This window comes from Garra rufa, chromosome 1 (genome assembly GCF_049309525.1).
Source record: "Garra rufa chromosome 1, GarRuf1.0, whole genome shotgun sequence".
Taxonomy (NCBI): Eukaryota; Metazoa; Chordata; class Actinopteri; order Cypriniformes; family Cyprinidae; genus Garra; species Garra rufa.
The window spans coordinates 59,517,889-59,543,576 of record NC_133361.1 but is presented as its reverse complement, the minus strand read 5'-3'; the positions used below and the strand labels follow the sequence as shown (position 1 = coordinate 59,543,576).

General features: G+C 42.1%; 1 protein-coding gene across 1 annotated transcript in view; it reads right to left on the bottom strand.

Moving 5' to 3' along the window:
• Window positions 1-25,688, bottom strand: part of bahcc1a (BAH domain and coiled-coil containing 1a) — a 91,554-nt gene that overhangs the window by 21,854 nt on the left and 44,012 nt on the right. The window contains exons 2-13 of the mRNA XM_073843378.1: window positions 20,716-20,898; window positions 12,377-12,502; window positions 10,005-12,152; window positions 9,582-9,696; window positions 9,286-9,491; window positions 8,972-9,127; window positions 6,887-7,143; window positions 5,980-6,325; window positions 4,440-5,309; window positions 3,637-3,806; window positions 2,922-3,058; window positions 2,531-2,644 (exon numbers count right to left, since the gene is read on the bottom strand). Of these exons, the coding sequence (XP_073699479.1) occupies window positions 2,531-2,644; window positions 2,922-3,058; window positions 3,637-3,806; window positions 4,440-5,309; window positions 5,980-6,325; window positions 6,887-7,143; window positions 8,972-9,127; window positions 9,286-9,491; window positions 9,582-9,696; window positions 10,005-12,152; window positions 12,377-12,502; window positions 20,716-20,898 (4,828 nt within the window). The remainder of the gene's footprint in view (window positions 1-2,530; window positions 2,645-2,921; window positions 3,059-3,636; window positions 3,807-4,439; window positions 5,310-5,979; window positions 6,326-6,886; window positions 7,144-8,971; window positions 9,128-9,285; window positions 9,492-9,581; window positions 9,697-10,004; window positions 12,153-12,376; window positions 12,503-20,715; window positions 20,899-25,688) is intronic.

Below are 25,688 nucleotides of genomic sequence, written 5' to 3'. Positions count from 1 at the left end.
AACATCACTGTAAGGAATTTTAACCACAGACATGGTGTCAGACACAAACACACACACACATACACATAGGATGTGAGCTAGAGTTGTTACCTACTGACCCACTGCCCTCAATCACAAGGCTAAATGGAAAGCAGCAAGTGACAATGCCTTAATGCAGTTACTTGCACTAGAGAAAAAACTAAACGTGTGAACCTGTCTGTTGATAGCGTCTTGTTATGCAGTGCCCTGTCGCAGTGTTACCCACAAGTCCAAAACAGAACAATTAGTGAAGGGATTGAAAAAGATTCTGGTTCCAAACCTGATTCCACTTAGCATACTATCTGAATTTGATTTACAAATAAATTCACCTTTAGCTGTCAAAACAAGCTTAGGTGGCCTGAGGGGAAGTAACTTGCTAAATCAGTTCTTTACCCTCAGTTTAGACTTTGCTCTCTTGTGCCAGTGGCGACATTTCTGCTAAATGACTTAGATATTACTTTGCTTCTTGCACATTACATGACACTTTAAAAGTGAAATAACCAGTGAGTGGCACTAAAAGCAAGTTCAGTTTCATCTGAAACTGATAAATGAGAATCTGGCGTGAGATAAATATGGATTTGCTGAGGCAATCATGCTATTTTAGCATAATTCTATCTTTAAGCCTTTGAGCTTTTTTTTTTTTTTTTACATAAATTGCTTTTTACATGACTCGTACCTGAGTGCTCAACATCACAAGTGCAGTGCTGTACCAGGTAAGCTACTGAGCAAGTATACTATGTCATAAAAGAGATAAATACGGAGATGGTTAAGTTTACGTCATAACACAATATTGTGCATTGGAGTCAAGAGTTTCACAGTATCAGTAAGATTTTTAATGTTTTTATAAAGAAGTCTCTTATGCTCACCAACGTGCATTTATTTGATCCGAAGTACAGCAAAAACAGTACAATTCGGAAATATTTGTACTATTTAAAATACCTGTTTTCTATTTGAATATATTTTAAAATTTAATTTATTCCTTTGATTTCATAGCCTTCAGAAATCAATCTAATATTCTAAGTTGATGCTCAAAAACCATTAATTATTATTATTATTATTATTTGAGTAGAATTTTTCAGGTTTCTTTGATGAATAGAAAGTTCGGAAGAACAGCATTTATCTGAAATAAAAATCTTTTGTAACATTATAAATGTCTTTGTCATCACTTTTGATCAATTTAAAGCATCCTTGCTAAATAAAAGTATTCTATAGTTTATATAATTTCTAAAAGCTTTTTATTTCAGATAAATGCTGATCTTTGGATCATTTATGCATGCATAAATATATAAATGAAAAATAAATAAATATACTGTATATGCGGACAAATACTGTAAATAAATGTTATTTAAAATAACATTAAAATATCACTGCAAAATCACATTTTGGATTAAACAATGATTTTTGCCAAAGGGTGAGTATGCAGTACTGCCCTAAGCATGATAGAAGAAAATCTAGTGTGATGTTGTACACAATGAATATTTGGCTGCTAGCCTGCTAAATGCTACAAGACACACTGCCCTCCTTTATATACAGTAGACAAGCACACACACACACACAAACACACTGCCCTCAGTGAGGGGCCCTGGCTGCTTGCCCGTGCGTCTGGGTGTCACTGTCATATGGAATCACATTGTGGCGGCTGGTTCGCACGAGGGCAGAAGCAGGCGGGCGGAAACAGAGAGGAGGTGACATGTCAGTGGGACGGCCGGGAACACAATGAGAAAGAGAGATCGAAGGAGGTTTGGGGGGTGTTTGGAGTGTCAATAACACTCTTCAAAGCTCTGGAGAGATCCAAACATTGACAGATTCTCTCTATACCAGCAGGCACCGAGGAACACAGTACAATCACTTCTAACAATAGTCATGTGCTATGTTCCCAAATCTAGCAAACTGCCTTGTTTTCTACTGTCTATATATGCAGCTGTCCTCCACAACAGCACACTTGCTCACTAATTAATTGCAGTGTAACAATGCGTGTGTCAATGTGACCTCCTCTCCTCATGGCCTGCACTGACCCAAGTGCTAAACGACAGGAATCTGTCACATTCCCGGTAATATAATAGATTAGAGGAGAATTCACAGTGCTCTAATTACATCCACGGCCTGTTGAATCTCCCCCCACTCCACCCCTGGCTGCTGCAGGACAGGCATGCCATTCACATCAGCAATTGGCAGACACTGAACAAGTTTATTGACAAGCGCACACATAGTGTATGTACACAGATTTAGGATACTGTCTATAAGCCTGAACCAAGCAAACACACAGTGGAAGGAAATATGAAGAAACAGCCAACTGCTTTGCGCTGCCAAATGCATGTAATGCAATTCAGGCCCAGCATTGATTAGGAAAGATAAAGCGTAACTGGACTTCCTCACCGAGGTCAGATGAGTTCTCCTGTTTCCTGTTTATGGTTTGTGGAGTCGTCTGCTCGGTTGCGCTGATATGGGAGGCTTATCTGCTGTGTGTGTGTGAGATGCCGGCTAAGAGGATAGGGGAACGGGAGATACTTACTTTAATTTTTTCTGGGGTTCATTAAGGACCCCAGAGCCAAGACCAGGAACTGATTTGCGTTTGCGTGGTCTACCAGGGCCTCGGCGTGCTGGACTGCGAGGAGTCTCCTCTTTCCTAAAGAAAAACATGGTTTCCTTTTGCTAAACATGATTTCATTATGAAGTGTGGAATTTCTGTGCCACTAGTGTTTAAAAAATGTAGTTGCAAAAATAATTATTTTAGCATAGAATGACATTTTAGGGATACTGATGTTCATTACTGTTACATAACTAGGGATGCCTACTAGCAACCTTTGCAGTACAGCTAAAGTGGTATGACAGGCTTGTGTGTTCAGACAGGTTGTGTATAAAGAATGAAATTTAATAGTTTTGTGATGGTGTATAGTGCTTACTGGTGATCATGCTTCCTTTGGAGTTTAGCCAGTTCTTTCTGCTTCTCTTTGTAACGCTGTTGCAGCTCTGCTAGCCTCACTCGCATCTCCAACTCCTGCCCATCGATACTGTCCATGGTCCCTTTCACAGGGCAAACCTAGAGCAACCAAATCAAACAACCCTTCTCTTAGTTTCTCCACTCTTGGATGAACCCAGGACAGACTTCTTGTTATAGCCCTAAATTAATACTGTTCAGTTATCCAAATTTTAGTTTGTTACAGTCTTTGACTAGAGACTAGAACAGGGGTGTCCAAAGTCAGTCCTGGAAGGTTGTGGTATCCTGCAGAGTTTAGCTCCAACTTGCCTCAACCCAACCACCCAAGTTTCTAGCACTGCCTAGTACAGGGGTGCCCAAACTTGGTCCTGGAGGGCCGGTGTCCTGCAGAGTTTAGTTCTAACCCCAATTAGACACACCTGAACCAGCTAATCAACCTCTTACTAGGCATTCTACAAACTTCCAGACAGGTGTGTTGAGGCAAGTTGGAGGTAAACTCTGCAGGACAGCGGCCCTCCACGATCAAGTTTGGATACCCCTGGAATACAGAGATGGGATGCCAGTAAAGATGTAATTAACATATTTCTTGTGTTCTATAGATATATATAAAAACTGGGCAAATGTTAATGCATTCTAGCTTATGCTTATGAAAAAAAACAAAAAAAACAAGGATGTGTTACCGGCTCATGCCGAGGAGTCCAGCTGCATTTTCTGCGCAAGTTGAGAGTTCTTCGAGCAGGAAACTGCTTCTCAGTATCTGTGGTGCTGCTCTCCTGTGAGCCCAATTCAAGGGCACGAGCTGCTGCCAAAGTAGCAAGACTCTGCAGGTCAAAAATCAATTGATCTTCTCCTTTGACGAAGAAAAAGAAACACGAAAAGAACATATTATGGCTCTCATAATGCAAAATATGCCATAAAAATAGAATGTGCTATAATAGCTATGCTAACAGGAAACAGGTCTTGTAGGAACGACTGAAATGAAGGGCTAATTTATGTCTTGATTTACAAATATCAGATTGTTCTTCATGAAACACATGCAGATTGCTCTGTAAGATATCACAAGATGAAGGGTTTCCTCATTCAGATAAGACTGTATATTACCAAGACAACTATGTGATGTGTGAGAACAAATGTTTTTTAACAAAATCTCAACAAAGAACAAACAGATCTTAAACAAATCCATAAAAAATGAATTTTGTATTCACAATTTTAATACATCTTCTGGGACTCTAACAACCACTATATATCATCTTGCATGAATAAAAAACATCCTAATATGAGGAAAGCTTTAAAAGAGGTTAAATAGCTAATTAGCCTAGACAATGCTCTGGAGTCAAAACACCAACTGTTTTTGTGATTACAAATCACCTTTTCACAAATGAGTTCTGTTTAGAGACAAACAAACCACTATCTACAGAAAGCTTAACAGTGGGAGAAAAGATTCAGATTCAGATTCAGAGCAACACAGATCAAAAGAACCTACCTTGCGTTTTACCACAACTTTGGTTATACTGTTGCAGTTCCAGATCAGCGAGCTCACTCAGCAATTCCATGCCATGATAGGTGGAGTTTAGTGGGCCACAGTATCTCTGGGATTGGTAAGAAGAAGGTGGAGAAGGAGGAGGGCAGTCCCCACAGAAGGCTGCTGCAATTAAGAGCTCCAAACTCCAGTAACTTGTTGTAAGACTCTGGGAGCAGGTATTCATGTTTGGAGATGGAACCTTTAGACAGTTTTTCTCTTGATCTTTCTCAGGAACAACTACAACCTCTGCTTGGGCAGTGGTGTTTGGCAGCTGGTTGAGTGAATAATCAGAGACACACGGTTGTGGTATTGGAGGTCTCTGATCCGTCATTGTGCCAATGTCTTCGCTCTCTTGAGGAGGAATATCTTCACCCACTTCTTCCTCAAAGGTAATAATTGGTTCTTCTTGATGGATCACTTCCTCAGATGATAGGGTAGGTACCTGTCCTACTTCACAGCCTGAAACTTCAGCAGGCGTGCAAATTATCTCGGCATGCTCCTTTTCCTGATTATCCTCTACGGGTTCACAGCAGCCCATGGCCATGACTGTTTCAACATCCTCCCCTTGCACAAATACACCCTCAGGCTGTTCCTCAACCAGACTAGTGGCATCAACTTGCATTGTTGGCTCTTGTGGTTCTTGGAGTGGCCTCACCATTGCATGACATTCTAGGCCCTCTCCCAAACTGGAGAGAGCTGGAGGAGAGTGTTCAACAGGTTCAGTATGAACAGCCTCCAGATCAACAGGCTCTGCCAGTTGTACATCTTGAGTGGTGGAGCCATTCCTATATCCCATGCTGATTTCAGGATAGGTATATCCTGGTGGTAAATCTGTGACAGGGTACAAAAACAAAGCTCAGTTGTGCATACAAACTTATTTTTGACAACCTTATACAGTAAGGAGGGGAAGTTTAATAAGCTTTGCACCAGAGGTCTGAACAAGAACACATGTCATTCCATAGGACAGTAACACTATGCCTTGATCTTGATTCAGCTTTAAGAATTGCAGCTGTTAAGGGGATAATTCTGAGGTAAAATGGGACTCTCTTTCTGACACTACTGTACCCTCTGACATGCAGTAACAGTTAGTAAGGTGTTAATGATGATAAATAGGGTGTGGGCTGGGGGATGGGGGTGAGTTTGGAAAAGGTATTTCTCCATCATTACTGATGTGATGGCGCTGGGGAGCTGAGCTGGCAGCCATTTTCTGCATCTATCAGCAGCTTAGTCAATCGTGTTCTTGCCTATATAGCCGCCCACACAGAGCCACAGAGTCTAAAAAAAGGCCTGATTGTTTCTGCATGAGGGACTCAGCATGAATAATAACCAACATGTGGTTCATGTGTTTTTGAGATACGAAGACTTGAAGCAGGCACCTTCGCTTCAAAGACAAATCTAGAGTGAACAACCACACAAATGACGCCAAGACAGACAAAGTCAACAGGTAAAAATATTGCATTGCATTTCTCATATTTATATGTAAAAGAGAACAACTCCTTACCAGGCTCCATAGATTGGGGATAGTCTTGTGGTGGCTGCCCTTCCACCCTTTTTTCCTGGGACTCAACAGTTTTGGGCAACTGTGATGGAGAAGGGCTAATGGCTGGTGAGCGGGGTGTAGCAGCTATTGGACTTGGGGCAGGGCAGGGAGTAGAGGGTGTGCTTTTAGGGTGAGGCCGCATACAAGGGGACTGGCAGCAGGGTGACAAGTGGGCAGTGGAGCCCCTGGGAGGTGAGGAGGCCCGGTTGGATGGGCCGTAGGCATAGCACTTAGTGGATTTGGGAGTCCTGGGGTCAGAGAGAATGTCTTCTAGCTCCATGCTCTGCTCTTCTGGTTTCTTTTGCACCTAAGCATCAAAAGAATTAGATGGGAAAATCCATAAAGAGAATTGAATCCCCAAAATGAGATCTGGGCAGTTTGGTTAATTAAAGAAAACTGAAAAATATTCAGAAGTCTGCCAGGTCATGCAATCTTCACATCAACGTAATTGCAATTTGGCACTCCTGTTTTGCTGAATCAGGTTTTCATTTAGGCCCTACTTGCTCAGATCTATTGATTTAGACCTGCAATCAAGAAGAGTAGTGCTTGGTCCAGTCTTGCCACAGTCCATTGTTGGCTGCATTTGGTTTTGTATGTCTAGAATGTAACTGGACCTTGGAGGAAGTTATAGATCCTAGGGAGCAGTTGTGGTTTTATAAGGGAATTTTTTAAAATGAAACTCGTGATTTATTGGCTCCAAATGTTGTTTACTCCCCTCCACACAAAAACGACTGTCTAGTTCCATGGAGAGGAGTGCATCCTCTCTCAGTATCAGGTGTCAAGCATTAGCTCATTTGAAAGCCCAGCTGTTTCTAAACCATTGCATTTTTTACACTCTATAATACATTGATTACATGAGGGGTTGTGCATTTTTGTGTACCTGGCTGTGGTCAACTGTAGCTCTCTGCTGCAGCTCTATGTTGTTTGCTGTTCTGTGTGATGGGGGTGGTGGCGTGTGATGGCTGGGGTGTTGCTGATGCTGCAGCTGCTGGTGTTGCTGGAGAGCATAAAGCTCTTGTTGCCGTAGAAACTGTGAGCGAGGATACACAGCAGGATGCTGCATGTGGGAGTGGGCCCCTCGGGCCCTGTAGACTGGGGGCCACAGACCAGGCTGCTCCATCACATCTAATGAGAGAAACCAAAGTGTTAGTGTTGTGTGGAATCATGTGGAAGGCCATATTAGGCAACAGAATGTTAATATATCTCACGCAGGGTCTCACATAGAGATCGACACCTTTACCTGAACCACTTAAACATTTGCTTTCCGCCTGCTTACACATAGACATGCTTATATAGATGAGACACCTATCCACATCTTATGCAAACACAGCCTATACTGAGGGTATTATCTGTAATGAAAACTATAAAGACAACAACTAGTAGTGATTTTTTTTACATGAAAAATTAAAACGGGCAAGAGATTGAAAACTAAACAAATATAAATATGAAGGTATGGATACAAAGTCTTGGATTCTTTAATACCGGTTGGTTTTATATCAACTTCTGATTGTCGATGTGTTCTATCAAAAATAACCCCCCCCCCCCCCCCAAAAAAAAAAAAAGAAAGAAAGAAAAATAAGTTGAGACCTTGTGAGATTTTTATATCTATAATAACCCTGGCCTACACTGAGTGCATGGGAGAGAGAAACCCATCAACCAGCACTCCCACGATCTTTTCGGTGTCTTGCTCCCTGTTCACCACTTTCGTTTCTCACACTTACTACATTCCTCCCTCAATTTTTCTCACAGTAGAAGTCTCTAACCCAAATGTGCAGCCGTGTGAGCACAGAATGATACATGCTTTCAATAATAATTATATTTATTAAGATGAAAGTGAACAAATGGCAGCAGTTCCCATTAGAATAAATATTAGCATGAGAAGCTTGGCATTTGACAAACTATATTCACTCCCTTGAAAAATCCCCTTCTCTGAAAACCACAGTGGACCCATACTACAGCATGTAGTCTAGGCAACTTCTTAGTTCCCATGTCAAGGATAAACTCCTACCGTTCCCCTGGCAGGAACAGAAATCCAGCCATGCACATCCACAATGACACATCTTCAGCCCCTGCCTCCACAAGTCAAATGTGTTTTTCTACTCTTCCCATTTCACATAGCATCATTAATGTGCATGTTCAGCCTGACCCTCTCCTCTCCCACCCCTGTGCTTGCCTTGACGCATCACGGACCTTTGCTCTGGAACATTAACCCAGCTTAACTAATGTTTCCCGGGGGAAGGCTTTTGTGGATGCACTTCCCCTTTCAGCTGGAATTCCTGTGGAGCACGGAAGGAAGTGTGCCTTCGAAGACATGAAGATAATTAGATTTCACAGCCTGTTTGCAGAGCAGAGGCCTATGTAGACTTATAAGGCTGGGAGGTATTCTTACGTCAGCTAGTTTTAGAGCACATATGGCAGTAGATTTGAGGGGGGTGGTGAAAGCATCCTGACCCATACCATGTGGGGGTGGAGCAGGTGGTTGACAGGAAACACTTTGTGTGATTGTGTGATCTCCTCGTATGTTTTCACTATTCATCTTAGCAACTGGCTGTTATTTATAGCTGCTCTCTTATTCTTTGGGACGTAGTGTTCACATCTGAAGACTAGTTGACCATGTTTCAAACAAGTCTGAAATTTTAAATTCTTCTGTAATGCCTGCAACTATTCAGAGCATGTTTTTGAAGTGTACACACTACAAGAGCGTGGATGACAAGTTTAAGCCGTATAGTGTGGACTTGGTTTAAAGTGAACTTATGTCCTTGAAACTTGAGCATAATTTTTCAGGCTTGGCAACCTGACAGTAAAATCTTCAGGTAGAAACCCATGAGAGCTGCTGTGTGCCTCACAAAAAGAATGAATGCTAAATCTGACAATTAGGTCAGGCTCAACAGGGCAAATAAATTGAGGATATTGGAGGAAATGAGAATAATAGGCAGAAAACAGCATGGTATACCAAGGTGAGTAGCCGGGTGTGTGGCAGGCTCACTGGGCAGCACCACCAGTTGGGTGGAGGGGTCCTGGGGCAGGGGTAGAACTGGCTGAAGAGGGGCAGGCATAGCTGCAGAAAACCCAGGTGGGAGATTCTGGTGCAGAGCTGTGTGGCCAATACCTACAAAACAAATAAGAACTTTAAGGATACAACAAAGTTTATAATCTTTTTAAACGTAAATGTATTAGTAGAAGCAGAAATGAACATATTAACCTCACAATGACCAAAAAAGGAACAAGAAAAAGACATTTTCACATTTTATACTCAAGATTACTGACCATAGGAGTGACCTGTCATCCAGAGGGAGGGACTTCCTGTACGTGGCATCCAGTGGTGGTGAGCAGAGTGTGTATGTGCAGCTGGGTCTCCTAATTGGCTCGACTGCATGGAAGTGCCACCTGGCACCATGATATGAGAGGTGAGGTCACCATGGCAACTGTTAGAGGGATGGATGTGTGCAAATTCCACCCTTTCCTTGTTATCCCTGCAAAAACCAGATTAGAGACAGGTAAAAGGTCAGGGGTTGAGCATGTGTGACAAGTGAAAAAGAAGTGTGTGGGGGTGGATCATTCACCTGATATACACGTCTCGTTCTCTCTCTAGGCACCGGTGGCCCATGTGTTCTACACTTGTCCTTTTCCTCTCCTCCTCTTCTGGTGAATCTGAAGGATACATGGAGCGTGGAGTGCCTACAAAATGGTTAACAAATTTACATCAGTGATTTTCACTCATCTGCAACTCTCACTGTCTTTGGCACTCAGCATGCAAACAGCTGTTGAGCAGCCTTTCTCTACAGTGGCATGTGTGCTCTCTCTCCCCCTGCACTGGCATTTTCAGCTGTAAGAGGGAAAAGCTGTTTCCACTTTGGGTCTTGGCAAGTTCTGCTATTTATTTTTCATCAATGAAGTCTTCCAGAGGTCATGAATAAACAAACTGCTCTGGGTCCCTGTCTGTTGTTTGTTTAGGAAGACCCTGACAGATCAAAGGTCAAGCTTACCTTTCATGGTGGAGTGCACCCGCCCCTGTCGGCTGCTGGGATGGCTGCCTGATGCTTGGCATGGTGGCTCTCTCTGTCTTGCCACAGCAACTGCAATCCCTACTGGAGGCTGTCGCACCTCCCCCTCTACATGTGGGGCATCTCCTATCTCTCGGGCACGTCCACCGCAATCAGCTCGCTCGTTTTCATGGCTTTGGCCTTTCCTGGAGGGTAGGGTCTGCTTGCCTCCCTGAATAGAGCAGCTGCTGCCATTAGGCCCTGTTTTGAGGTTCCCAAGCCCTCCGAAAGGGGTCTTCTGGGACAGGAGAAGAGGCTGTTGGTTGCTGTACTTTAGAAGGTTCTTCATGGCGCTGTTCTCTCCCTGTGAGTTTGTGACCTCCTGCTGATTTTGAGGAGGAGCTGGATGAAGGGGAGGAGGAGGTGGAGGGCCCATTCCTGCTGTCTGGTGCTGCTGTTGTGTGGGTGGTCTGTTGTTGGCAGCTCCACTGTTAGCTTCCATGTAAGCTTTGTGCTGGTTCTCTTCAGAGTGGATGTGATGAGGTTGCATGGCCCAAGGTGGCACTGATGGCTGCTGATGTGGGTGATGCTGCGCATTGTTGTTGTAGCCGTAAGGAGACATTTCCATCTTCCGCTTCATCTCCTGGTTCCCAGTAGCCTGGGCCATGTCTGTGCCAGGGGTATCAGGGCCAGCCCTACTGTGCTGTTGGTGGCGAATGCGGGCAACCTTCTGTCCATCTCGCTGCATAGAGCAGCTTCCATGTCCTCCTCCACCTGTGTGCTGGGTCATGGTCTTCCCAGCAAGAGGTGAGGGAATGGTTGGAGGCCCGGAGTGTGAGCAGTCTCTGTAGGGCTGGGAATTGTTGGTTTGGTTGGGTAGAGGATGAACAGTCTTTGTCTCTTGAGTGTGTGTAGATCTGAAGATGTCTGTTTCCATATTGTTGATGCAGTCAGCACTGCGTGAGCGCACAGTCTGGTGTTGCTGGGAATGGCTCTGCTGCTGTTGCTGCTGCTGTTGTTGCTGTAGGTGATGGTGGTGGTTGTGGTTGTGCATCCAGTCAGGGGCCTTTTCCGCTTTTCTGTAAGGATGCTGCTGCTGGGTCGGAGGTTGCTGCTGTTGTTTCCTGGGCCAGTTACCATGATGCCCCCCATTACTAGTCTTTTCCATGGTCTTGTCCTTGACACTGTTCCCTCCACCCCCAACCCCCTGGCACTCAGAGCTGCCCATCTGGAAGGTTCCTCCAGTTTTCTCCCCAAGGTGGCTAACAGATGGAACAAATGTGGCTCCAGTCATTTTGGGGTCTCTACAGCCACCACTATTGATTCCTTTATCATGTAAGGAAGGATTTCCCATAGGGGCTGGTGGTGGAGGGCAGAAAAAGTCAGGGTGATGGTGTGAGTGGCGGTTTTGGTGTGGATGATGGGGGTGGCCAGGATGGAGCTGCAGACAGTGGAAGCCACTTGGATGCCCCCCTCCAGCAGCCATGGGCAGTGGAGGAGCCACAGAGTAGGGCAAAGAATGCTGCAGTGCCTGACCTCGCTCCAGACAGTCTGTAGGAGGCTGTTCACTGATCTGCATCTCCCCACTTATCACCTCTTTACCACAGCGGCCATTAGTGCCACCACCCACGTGTCTGTTTTGGACATTATTGGACCCTACGTGACCTCTACCCACCCCATCCCCAACACAAGTAGTCATGGAGCCTTTTGCCCCAGTTCCATGGTCCCCATTTAGCATCTTTCCATTGTGCAGACAGGCACTAAGAGGCTTTCCCATGCTCTGTGGATGCTCCTTATACTCCATAGGCAGAGTGACTTTGTGTCCCCTGCCATTCATCTCTTCCATAGTGGCTGGGTGTTGTAGGTGGAGCTGGGCTTGATGGGAATGATGATGGGATAGTTGGTGGTGATGGCGGTCTTTAGAATCATGTTTACTACTAGGCCTGTCTTTATCTTTTGCAGCTGAAACCACACCTCTGTCTAAGCTAGGCTCTTTAAGACCCTTTTGTAGGCTCATCCCACTTCCTACTTCTCTGTCCCTGCTGCATGAGCCCTGGGGTTGTCCTGATCCTGCCCTTGACATGGTCTGGATGTTGTGATTGGCTGAGATGAGTGGGGGCTGGGACGGAAGGCTTCTTAAATAGAAGTTCTCTGTAAAATAGATAAAAAAGGGCAGTTAATCATGTAAACTAGTGCTAACTTAAGCTTTTTTTGAGGGTCAATTTATGAAACTATGCCAGAGTGAATCACATTCGGAGACTACAACACAAAAGAAGAGCTACATATAAAGCATGCAACTTAATAATAAATATTAAGGTTTATGAAATAAACAGTATTGTTAGTAATGTCAATTCCAGAATTGCCATTTTGCCCACCTTTTTGTGTATCATAGAAACGGTGTTGTCCATAGAGGACCCCGCTGTTGGCATGGTGATCCAAATGGCTTATGGGAAGAAAGGTGTGGGCTAGACTCCCTGAGAAGCGAGGATACCCTGGGACTGCTGTAAAAAAAAAAAAAAGAAAAGAAAAATGAAGGTTCATTATATCAGTGGAAATGTCCAAAAACATCAAATTAAAGAGATGAAGTCTGAGAGAACTGTAGACGTACAATAGCAAAAGAAGAAGTCGGAAGTAAAAGTGTAAGAAGGAAGAGAGAGAGCAATAAGGCAAGGAAAGCTCTGATAACAAGACAATAATCACTGAGCCACATTTCTTTTGGCCGTGAGCATTTTGGTCCGGATCTAATCCCCCTGTTCCAATGCAGCTGGTGTTCCATATTCACCAATAACCACAGGCTTTGGATGTCATATTTGCCATTCCTATTTGGGTTTGCAATGCAAACAAGAAGACAAGTTCAGTCTTGGGGATTGAATCAATGGATGAATTTTGTCTCCTGAACATATGGTTCTCACCGTGCTAATCTCACAAAGTTCCCAGTGCTGAGGTAAGAGATAACACAGTAAAACAATAAGCAAAGATTCCTCACAGCAGAACATGTGGTGAGTTGAGAAAAAGGCCAAGGATCAACTTTATTTCAGCTGTCTCGTCTCTCCAAAATCTGTGACTAACACAACAAAGCCATGGGGAAAGAATTTACAAGAAAACCAAACACCTTTCAAGCAAAAGCCTTTGAAGCTTAGTGAATGAGAAGACCTTAACCTTTAAATATGTGATAAATGTTAGCCTCATAATTTTCTGGGACAATTATAGTTCTCTGATTGACTGTGACATTTAAAATAGTTATATGAGATAGATATTTATGACATTTTTTTCAGAGTACATTACATTACTGAGGAACAGAAAATATTTCCTGATCCACCAAAAGCAGCTAACCTGCTGCAACCTGGACTTTATCATCATATTTATGTAGATAGGTTGGATGATTTAATAATTCGAGCCCCTTAGTTGTTTTTGTGTCAGATTGGCCAGTTTGCATTTATTTCCTTATTACAATTTTTAACACTGTGCATTCACAGGCTGGTAAAGATTACACTGTCTTTTATCTTCTATAAAATACCCTATATATATATATATATATATATATATATATATATATATATATATATATATATTAGAAGAAAATTTTAGGTCATCCAAAAATGAAAATTCTCTCATCATTTACTCACCTAAAGTTGTTCTACACCTGCATGAATATATTTCTTCTGCTGAACACAAATATATTTTAAAAAGTGTAGGTAACCAAACAGTATCTGGTCCCCACTGACTTCCATAATATATTTCCAAACTATGGAAGTGAATGGGAACCAGCAACTGTTTGGTTAACCACATCTTTAAAATATCTTCTTTTTACATGCTTGGAACAACATGGGGTTAAGTAAATTATGGCAATTTTTATTTTTGGGTGAACTATTCTTTTCAATTCTGATAAACAAAGTCACAAAAAGTATGAATTGCAATTGTGAGTTATTAAGTCAGAAATTGTGAGATATACACTTGCAATTCTGTGAACATATCAGTCTTTTTTTCTCCTCAGACCTGGACTCAGAGAAAAAAAGTCAGAATTGTGAGACTCAAACTCGCAATTGCGAGAAAAAAAAAGTCAGAATTGTGAGACATAAACTCGCAATTGCGAGAAAGAGTCTAATGACTTTATTTCTTGCAATTGTAAGATTATATCCCATAATTCTGAGAAAAAAAGTCAGAATTGTGAGATAAAAAGTCACAATTACTGTTTTTTTTTTCAGTGGTGGAAACAGGCTTCCATAATATAATACAATTGAAACTGAAGAATATAAAAACCTCCTCCAGTCATATAGAGGCTCCATTTTCTTTAAACACAAGAGGAAGGTGATAATTGCAAGCTCCATTTTTATTCTTACTGCCTGTCAGCATTAATAAGCACATTCATTTATGCCAGTTCATTTAAGAATGTGAAAAAATAAGGCTCCCTTTGAACAATACATTACTTCTGTGGGTTATGCAAAAGTGTGATACAAGCTTGCGCTATGCAAATCAGTCTTCGGCTGTTTCTCTGGTGTCTTTGTGTTTCTATGCGTGACACTTTGCGCGCGTAATCCCGTTTCACAGTGACGTCTGGTTGCACCCGATAGTGGCTGGTTGCTTGGTGCTAAGCAGAGGCCTCTTAGGGCAGGTGAGCAGGCACCGCTGGGCATTGCACTGCACATTCAGCCGTTAATCTGGCCAGGACAAGGGAAGGTGCTGTGCCAGCAGGCTAGATGAGGCAGGTTTTACTGCTTAGTGCTGACATTAATGCTGCTAACACTGTTGCACTCACAGAGACGGCAGCTGTCCGCAAATGATTGACACCAGCTCACTCAGCACATGCAGAACTGTTATTATCCGAGTAGGATGCTACTGGATCTTACTGCAGGATACGTACTGTAAAAATCTTTGGAGGCTTTTCTTAAAATCAGCAAATAAAAGAAAGAAGAGCTAGAGGCTCACTGCATCTAAACAGTGCATGAAGAATATAGCAGGACGATAATATGTTTGGAAAACATAAAGATTGTGTTTGTTTCCATAACCATTTCAAATGGTTTTGCCACAGAACCGTGCCATGAATATATTATATGTTCAGTCCCCCTGGAGCAACCTGAGATTAAATGCCTTGCTAGTGGTGATAGCTCATTACTGTTGACTTGAAATCAGGATGCAGAATTAAAACTGAAATCTCAAGTAGTATACATAATTTGGAACTGCTATAAATTAATTTCTTTTACAGTTTGAATTACAAATTATAAAAAATATTTTGTATTATTTAAGATATATTTAAATATATATTTAATACATTAACTAATACATAGATAATGGATAATGGTAAAATAATATAGCATAAAATGAATAATGTCTTAATTATTTTGACCATACAGATCTTTGTGATTTTGCAGATTTTTTTTTTGTTACAATTCAGTAAATCCCTCTTCCTGTCATTCCAATTCAAATTTAATTTTAACAGCATCTGAGCTGTGGCAAATTTCTTCTAAATTTCAGCTCATGAATTAAATAAGAGCCAACTTTATGCTAGTTTAGTTAAAATGTCTCAGGTTACGTATGTAACCATGGTTCCCTGAGAAGGGAACGAGACACTGCATCCTCTAGGGGTCGCTTGTGGGGAACACCTTCTGCGTGACTCGTGTCTGAAGCACATATTCAAAAACTACATAGTGTTGGCCGGCGACAGCCTATGACGTCACTACCGGAGCGACTCGTCTACCGGCGCAACCACAGTATAAAAGGACGCCAGAACTCAACACCTTCTTCTTCATCTTCAGGGACTGGTTTTGTTTAAAGCTGCAAAATCCTTGTAGGAACTTTTCTTACCTTTACTATGGCGAGCACTAATAAGACGTATAAGAATTGTGGTTCTTCTAGTCTCTTCGCCAGGCTTCGGACGTTGTGTTGTGCTCTACACCGTAGACGAGTCGCGCCGGTAGTGACGTCATAGCCTGTCACCAGCCAACACTATTGTAGTTTTTTGGTTATATGCTTCAGACACGAGTCACACAGAAGGCGTTCCCCATAAGCGACCCCTAGTGGATGCAGTGTCTCGTTCCCTTCTCAGAGAACCATGGTTACATACGTAACCTGAGACGTTTTAACTAGTTTGAGCATAAAGTTGGCATTAGCATTTGTTGAACTTCCAGCTCTCTTAATAGAATCTGCCTGCGTAATAACTGCGTTATTGTCTGCAAATGAGCTTATATGGTAAAAGTGCGCTCCCTTTCGAGGGAACATCGAACTACATCCTCTAGTGGTGGCTTCAGGGGAACACCTTCTGCATGACTCGTGTCTGAAGCATATATCCAAAAAGTACAATAGTGTTGGCCGGCGAAAGCCTAAGGCGTTCCGCACAAGTGACCCCTAGAGGACGCAGTTCGATGTTCCCTTGAAAGGGAACGCACTTTTATCATATAAACTCATTCCCAGACAATAAAGCTGTTATTACACAGGCAGATTCTTTGAAGAGAGCTGGAATTTCTACAAATGCTAATGGTACACAATTTGCACATCCCTGCTAATCCTATCTCTCAATCTTCCTGTTCACATGGACAGCCAATCGTTCCTCCTGTGTCTGCTCATGACAGCACATACAAGCATGCATCTGTAAATAGCCCAGAGTAAATTGTTTAAGGAGAGACAGAGAGGGGCAGATAAAGCTGCCTGTCGAGATTGCAAATTGAGAAGAAGTGACAGAGCAGTACAAAAAATGGCAGAGGGTGAAAAGGAAAGACAGAGGAGGATGGGAGGAGGTGAATGGTACTCATCAGGACTGCTAATTGAAAGGAAGTGATGGAGCCTGGCAATGTAGGAGGGGGAGGAGAGGACAGCCTGCATTCTACAGACAGAGAAAAGACATGATTGGATTGAGAGAGATGAAGCAAGTGATGCATGAGGGCTATAAAGAGACAGAAGCCCTTCTTTCACCACCAGGGACCTGGTAGCCAAGCAGCAACTGTTCCACCATGAAAAAGGTGATTGTGTGCCAAAAAATCATACTGGCCGCAAAACGGTTTTGAACCAAGAACTGCTAACATTAGGCAACAACAACTTTATAATTATAATCAACATTGCTACATTGGAAATGTAATGTTGCAATATGACGCATATTCAAATGACAGATCTCCCAGTTATGTCACAATTTGTAAGACTGCAAGTTGGGATTGTTATTTTTGGTTCTCAAGTCAGTGAAGAAACTACCATTCTGAGAAAAGCACCAGCTCCGGCACAAGAACCAGCATCATTTCAGTGAAAAAAAATGGGGTAAGAAAGAAAAAACAGAGGATGGCTGCCTCTGTTTGGCACTGTTAACGCTGTAATTTGGACACAGACCAGCTGGCAATCTGCCTGCTGGGCTTTCCCTGTGTTTTCTGTATTTCACTTCCCCCCTTCTACAAGACATTTTTTATATAGTTGTTGTTTATGGGCAGAAGTGATCAGAATGTATGCTACTGAATTCATAGGCACTGTTACGACATTATGTGATCATGCATCAGGAGATTAATACAGTTGCAGTCAACTCTTTTAAGAGTCAAGTCTATGAAAGCCTGTTTCCGCCTGTGAATAAAAAATAAAAAAGGTAATTGGGACTTTTTATCTCACAATTCTTATGAGACTTTCTGAGACTTTTTTTTCTCAGAACTGTGAGATATAACGCACAATTGCAAGAAATAGAGAAATAGAAAGAGAGAATTGCAAGATATAAACTCGCAATTGTGACTTCGTATCTCGCAGTTCTGATGTGTTTTCTCAGAATCGTGAGATCTAAACTCGCAATTGCGAATTATAAAGTCTAGACTGATACGTTCACAGAATTGCAAGTTAGTATCTCACAATTCTGACTTACCTCGCAATTGCGAGTTTATATCACACAATTCTAACGTCATTTCTCAGAATTGTGAGTTTATACACTTTAAAAAATAAAGTTTTTTTAAAAGGTTCTTCACAGCGATGCCATAGAAGAACCATTTTTGGTTCCACAAAGAACCATTCAGTCAAAGGTTATTTTAAAGAACCATCTCTTTCTACCTTTTTATAATCTGAAGAACCTTCTTTCACCACAAATAACCTTTTGTGAAACAGAAAGGTTCTTCAGATGTTAAAGGTTCTTTATGGAACCATTTAAACAAAAAAAGGTTCTTCTATGGCATCGTGAAGCACCTTTATTTATAAGAGTGTATCTCAGAATTCTGACTTTATTTCTCAGAATTGCTAGTTTATATCTCGCAATCCTGACATCTCACAATTTTGAGAAAAAAAGTCATTGTGAAATAACAAGTCAAAAATTACAAAAATGTTATTCAGTGGCTGAAACGGGCCCATAAGTTCAATGTTTATTCTTACTGAGCTAATACTAGCTTAATCAATTTTTGTTAATACAAAATTTTACTTACATTTAAAATCAAAGTAATGTATTTCAGTGCAAAATTTATTTGGCAACTACAGTATGGTGATGTCACATCCCCGGACTTTCATGTTGGTTTCTCCCATTCTCCCCCGCAGTTCAGTGTGTGTTTGGTTCCTCCTTCATTGTCTCCACCTGGATGTGTAATCAGTCTGTGTATTTAAGGTGTGTGTTTTCCCCTGTACTCTGGTCGGTCTTTAATGTTATATGGATGTTTTCCCCTGGTGTTCCTGTGTCTGCCTGTATTCCGTTGGATTTATTAAATATACGTCTTTTATTTACGTCGTTGTTCATGTGTTCCTGCCTGCATCGTGACAGGTGATTTGTCCTTAAGCTATTTATATTTTAAGATAAATGTCTTTTAGCATTACAGTAGTCAGGGAATGAATAAAACTGTGATAAAAGAGTTGCTGCAAATTGCCATTTATTGATTTATTTTTTTGCTTGTTTGCAAGAAGGATAAAAGATCTTGATTCAAGATATACACTTGAATGAACTTAACAAATTATGTTAAATTTGCTTAAGTAAAATTCGACACTAAATATTTTAGGACAATAACACACACACCAGTTATGGATCAGTTATGTAGTGACAACATACTGTATTCTTGATATTTTCCTTAAATGATAATATCACTTGTCACAATGAATCAGATTTTATAAACAAACACAATATATTCCAAAATAGGTTATGATGACAATAGTGTCATAATAAACTGTTCACAGACGTTGAGGCATAAGGAATTTTAGGATATCTTCAAAGTACTCTATCAGATACGCTTACGCTGCTGCTGGCGGGAGACTCCGTCCCACAGGGTGTAGAGAATAGGCTGGGTAATTGTGCTTCTCATTTTGATCACTTGCTTTTTTATGTAAACTGAAGAAAAGACAATTTGCAATTATCTTAAAGAGGAGAGAGCTGAATGATGCTGATGGCAAGGCAGGATTCAATCACTTTCACACCATGTTCTGCACAATTAAACTGCAATACAGATAAGAGCTTGCTATCATAATCTCACTCATAATCAGCCTTATTACTTAGTAACGTAACTATTATTATCATTCCTAAAACTGTCCAGCTTCTTTGGGATAATGATCAACGTGCCATTGGCCAAAGAGACAAACCAAAATATTCGGGTTTTGGTTTCTTCATGGCCTGGCAGGTAGTGGACATTTTGCACATTGTCACATTGCGTAGTGCGCATTTCTGGGTAGCCATCTCTTGACTACCGGTGAGCTAGTCCTAGCCTTAGATGGAACACCCACAGACCATCTGATGCATACTGCACATAAAATGGGAAGAGGTTTCACAAAATTGCATTCTGACTGGTTGGCTGGGTGTAATTTCCTGGAGTCTGGGTTCACAGGCTTTTATCGGTCTGCCAAATGTTTACCAGGCTTCTATATTAAGACAAACAGGAAAGAACAAGTATCTGTATTTGCCTTGGTTTGTGAGGTTCATGGCATCATTGTCCCTAGATCTCAAAACTGAACTGTACCTTTTTTTAATTGGTGGTTCTTGACCAGAATCGAAAATGTTCAGTGGACTTTCTGCCAACTGATAGGCTAAATAAGGTAAGTCGTTTCCACACACCTCCTCCTAGTGTGAACTTCAAATGGAACAGGGTTGTCTTTCACCATACCAGAAGCAGAGTGAAAATAGACTGGGGTATAGTGATAACAGGCATGGGGATAGTGCAGCGCTCAGAGAGGCTTGTGGATTACACATACAACACACGGATGAACTCCTAATGGTTTATGACTGTTTGGCACATTTGGACGTGGCCCGGAGGGGATTTATTTGTGAATAAGTGCCGAGTGGCATTGGGCATGCCTGGGCATCTCCTACTCTTGCCGTCTCTCTCTCTATATTGCTCTCTCTGCGGAGTTGTAGTAGCCTGTCATCTGTAGGGATCTGGAGCCAGTGCTGGAGGAGGCTGGCTCTTGATTTGGCAGGCTGGGGGCTGGGTGTGGCTCAGTCTCAGGCCAAGCTAGTATAAGGCATGGTGGGAAAAGCCACACTGGCTTTTACACGACAGCTGCGATGCTGTTGACCATTTAGCTTGTTCTTCCTCCAATGTTTTGTGTGTGTCTGAGTTTGCACTTTGTGTGCATAAATTCTTGTTGATGCACATCACAGACCACAAGATTCTTTGGCTGAACTTTTGCCCCCTTTCTGCACTGCTGAAAACCACTAGGGCGGCACATTTCACAGAGAATAAAAAAGAGAGAGCTGCTTCCTCTCGATGAGAAAGTCCAGAGGCACAAACACATGGATGGACACATATCCAGACAGACAGATGAGCAGGTGTGTGGAACTGAGCCAGCTTACCTTCATGCGAGTGGGGGAACCAGATCTGAGAGGCGCTGGAGTGAGGACCTCCACGATAAGGAGGAGAAGAGGGAGAGGACGGTGGTCTGGAGGGGTGTGGTGGGTGTGAGGGAGGGGAGCCTAGACTGCTGGCCAGGAACGTCCCCATGAAGGATGCTGAGGAGTTTCCCATCAGTCCACTGCCTGTGTGGAGAGGGGAAGGAGGGTGGAGTGGTTAGGCACATGAACACTGTGTTGTGGCATGACATATCTTAGCATACGGATTTAAAGACTTATGGTTTAATTGACTGACTTAACTAGCTCCTGTTGTCTATACACTCTTGGCTTAATTTTTGGAGCTTGTTCAGAGTTTGATTATTAGCATAAAGTCTAGTGCAAAGTTTCCCAACCCTGATCCTGGAGGGAGACCAACACTGTGCATTTATGAACTCTTCCTAATCAAACACACCTGATTCAATCCATCAGCTCAGTAGAGACTCCAAGACCTAAAATGGATGGGTCAGATAAGTGCGACATCTGAAATGTGCACTGTTGGTGTACCTCAAGAAACAGGGTTGAGAAACACTGGCCTAGTCCACATTGTTGGCCAAGAACCATCAACTTTGACAGGAAAGGGCATTTGAACAACATAATCATTAAGCAACCACCTTTTGCTTTTATTACTTTATGTTTAGTGGTACATATATCTGAAATGAAGAGAAATGTAGAATTTACTGTTACAAAGTGCCATAAGTAATCATTCTTTTTTGCAGCTTTCTATGCAGTACAAGGTCTGTAGGATGGTGTGTGTATGTTTAAAGCTAAGACTAGTTATTGGGTTACTTTTAAAGCAACAAATATCAAACTGACTTGCTTGTGCCCTGGGAGCTTGTCTGGTCAGCTCAGAGGTTAGCTGGTAATATCTGCCAGATCTATTCATTCTCCACAACCAAGAGTGGACACCACGCATTCAGCACACACACACACACACACACACACACACACACACACACACACACACACACACACACACACACACACACACACACACACACACACACACACACATACATAATATAATTTAGCCCTGGGACATCAGAGATACGTCAAGTCATCACTGGACAGATATCTCATCTCACAGATGAATGCACACCCTATCTTTCTCTCCTTTCTTTCTCTCTCTCCTGTGAATTCCCTTCCCAATTTTTCCTCCCCCTTACTCCATTACCTTTTTTTCTTTTTGTCGTTCACTCTCATGGCCTTAGTCTCGCCCTGAACCCTGCTCTCTTTTTCTCTTCAATTCAATCAGCAGCCTTCTCCACTGTGGTACCTTCTTCTCTCCTGCTGGAATTTTCCACCATCCTCCAGTCTAATTCTCACACTCTCTGTACACGAAGAATCCAACAAACATTCAGCTGCATTTCGACCTCAAAATTACAGCATCAGTTTGACACCCTCCAGAGCGTCTCCATGTTTTTGTCTGAGGGTCCAAAGAATGTGCAAAAACACATTCTCAACCACTGATTTGAAGAGAATATTAGCACGATGAGATCCTCACAAGCCTGACCTAAACAAGCTAACACTTAATACAGAATTTACGGCCTTAGTAAATCAGCATTTTAACCTTTGACTCTACATCTTCAGTCTGGCATCGTAAATCCTGCAGTCTTGGCCTTAGACTGCATCATAATTACACAAGAACATTTTATGGTGACTGCAAAATGTAGTGAGTCCTTTCTGAGCTCTCACTATGACCCTGTTTGCCTCTATTCGTAATAGCGGCTAGAATTATATCAACCCTTGCATTTGCCAGTACTTTGCTAGACAAATATGAGTAATTGACCAGTCAGAGCAATGCCCCTGTAACTAGAGGTCAACGGATATGGGTTTTTCTATAGCCGATGCCGATGCCGATGTTTAGAGGTCAGGGTCAGCCAATGGCCGATATGTGATGCCGATTTTTTTGGGCCGATTTTTAGGGCCGATATTTTGAAGTTCTTCCCTTTATTTGCATGCTAAAATGTCATACTAATAATAAGTGGATGCACATCATTTCTAAACTTAACATCATGCACAATGAACACAATGAACCATCTTTCGGATCTTGATTTTGTGCACTGCACAGTATTATTATAAAAGATTTAACCAAAGTTAACCAAAACAAATCGAACTGACCAAGTATTAAATATATAAAACAGATAATATAAAAACTGTTAATCATTTACATAAAAGTTTAAAAGCTGAGATTAATGTTAAACTTTAATGTTTCAAATATAAAATTTTGAATACAGAAATTTTAAATGATTTATATAACTGAGAGGACCTGCCAGCAGATGGCGGCAAGACACTGATTTAATTACTGAATCATATCATTCATTTGATTCGTTCGAACAGCTGATTCATTCCTGAATAAAGCAAATGACTCTCTTTATGAATGGGAAATTGAATAATTTCACTAGATTCGTTTAAAAACGCACGTTCATTCATAAACGAAACACCGCTGTGTTTAAATGGAGATGCACAGCAACTCAGTTGTGACTTGTTTCAGAATACTTTTGATGACAAGCAGAGCAAAATCTTACTTTTGACGACAAAATAAATTAAAATCAGACAATAGTGTAATCTGCCTGCCACCCACCTGCTCCTATATTTTTTCTCTGATTTAGCAAACCACACACGATCTTCCTATTACAATTATTCTAATTCTTAGATTTGCATGATAATATGATGAATGGATGGTTCATTTTAACAGCTGATATTCACATCGCTGCACACTTATATAGGCTTAATCACTCGTGCTTTTAAGCCAAATTCATGCTGAAAAAATAAAGTTTACTGACATCTGGACGTGACCATAGATATAAACTCGCAGTATCTGGTGTGACGGAGAGGACGGTGCAGGCGCATCAGGTGCAATCATCAAAATATATTTAAAAGGAAGCTGGCGCCACGGTCCTGCCCACATAACTCAGGTTCAGATTTTAGAAAATGTAGTTAATGTTTACATCATTATTGATTTATCTCATCCACCCGCGACCCACCCACAAGTAATTAGAATGCATTTTATTATTACCAGACCCGCGGATATAACCACCCTCCGTGCATCACAGTCTCGGCGGAGTATCGCAAAGCTGCATTGTTTGTGAGAGCCGCCGCCACGGGGCTGCCCACAGACGTGCCTGACTTTAAAATCGGCGCTTACTAAACACGGATATCGGCCGATGCCGATATATAAAAAAATGGCAAATATCGGCCCGATATATTGGCCGAACGATATATTGGTCGACCTCTACCTGTAACTGCTTGATGGACTATTATCCACTACAGAGAAATATAGAGAAAGACACACTGAGTAAGCATGGTTTTAATTGTACTCCCAGATTTATACCTGTGGATCTTATGACTTTTATCTTCTGAAGTCTTGGTATTGGACACATATGCCACATGGGGATGCTGGAGACAATCCCAGCATCTCCAGCCAAAGACAGGAAAACACCCTGAATGGATCGAGTCCATTGCAGGGCTCATGCGACTCAAATCATGTCTTTAACTGTGAAAATTGTGAAAAGTATTGCAATTGTTACTTTAAAACCTTTTCCCATTATGGTGTACAATACACAACAGAAATAGTGACTGCCGCATTAAAAGGTTCAATACACCAAGCTAATATTTCAATCATATACAACCAAACACACAAAACTGAACAGGCGAGGCTCTAAACTAAACACATAAACAGTGTTGGTCTGATGTTAACAGAACACAGACGTCTCACTCTGAGTCCACGCAACAGAGCAAAACAAGGCCACTCTAATGTCAAAGGCAATCAAGTGTAATCACAGGAGAACAAAGGACAAAAACACTAATGTACACTTTGCAATTTACCCCATGACAGATAAGCATCCAGGAAACTGGAGGTGGAGGGAAATGGAAGTGGCCTTTTTAGGAACTAACAGGAGGAGTTTTGTAATTACAAACTTTAGACAGCCACCCACTCACTGTCCTGCCCTCCACCATATCCAACTAGACAACTGTGGGCCGTACCAAGGCAGATGAAAGACAGGACAGAGACTTTACCACTCCCCATGCCCCACCCATTCACATTAACTACATAAGCCTTAATCAGCATAAGCCCAACTGTTGTTTAATCAGTTAGTCTGCACAAACTGTAGTCAGAACAAACAGTCAGCGCCACTGTCTCATGCCAATTTGAAACGTAATGCAGATGTCGTATTCAAGAAAACACTGCTGAGCTGATGGGTAGAGGTGTAAACACCAGGGGTGGATGCCAATGAAAGCAACCTCTGGAGTGGATCTGAGTTCAGGGGGGTATTTAGCAGGTCATTAAAAGCAAGACGAGGCTCTACTCAATGAAACCAACACTCATAATATACCTTCTTTCTGACCCGACATCTTAAGTCATGCCAGTCTGGTTTTACCATGAAGGCTTAAGAAACATCCAGGTCATGTGCATCCATCGGTGCCGATCCAAGACAGCAAATGTTAATCCTTTTATATAAAAAATCCTATTATACCCGAAAAGCACGGATGGACTGCCGACATCAACGCACACACAAATAAGCAAATCCATGAATCCCTTGGAACCACACATACACCCACAGACTTGTAATAACCAGCTGGGTCCTGGCACATCCTATGTGTACACACTGGTTCTCATGTGCCGCCACAGTGGATGCCATGGCCCTGCCACCCGTTAACGGAGGCAGGAAGATTCATTCAGCTCCCAGTCAGCTCAGAGGGAGGCGTCCGATGGTGCTGTTGTCATGGGGATGGCAAGAACGGGAAAGATGAGTGAGAACAGCATGGCCTCATCCAAACCAGACGCTCTGTGGGCTGAGCCGGTCTGGGGTGTTGGTAACTTGCTCTTTTACACTGATCTGATGAAAGTTGCGCAGTTTGTCGTCTATTGGTGGAGTGAAGCCTTAGAGGGCAATAACTGATCGTGGGCCTGTGTCAAAGGCGGTAAGTTACACTTA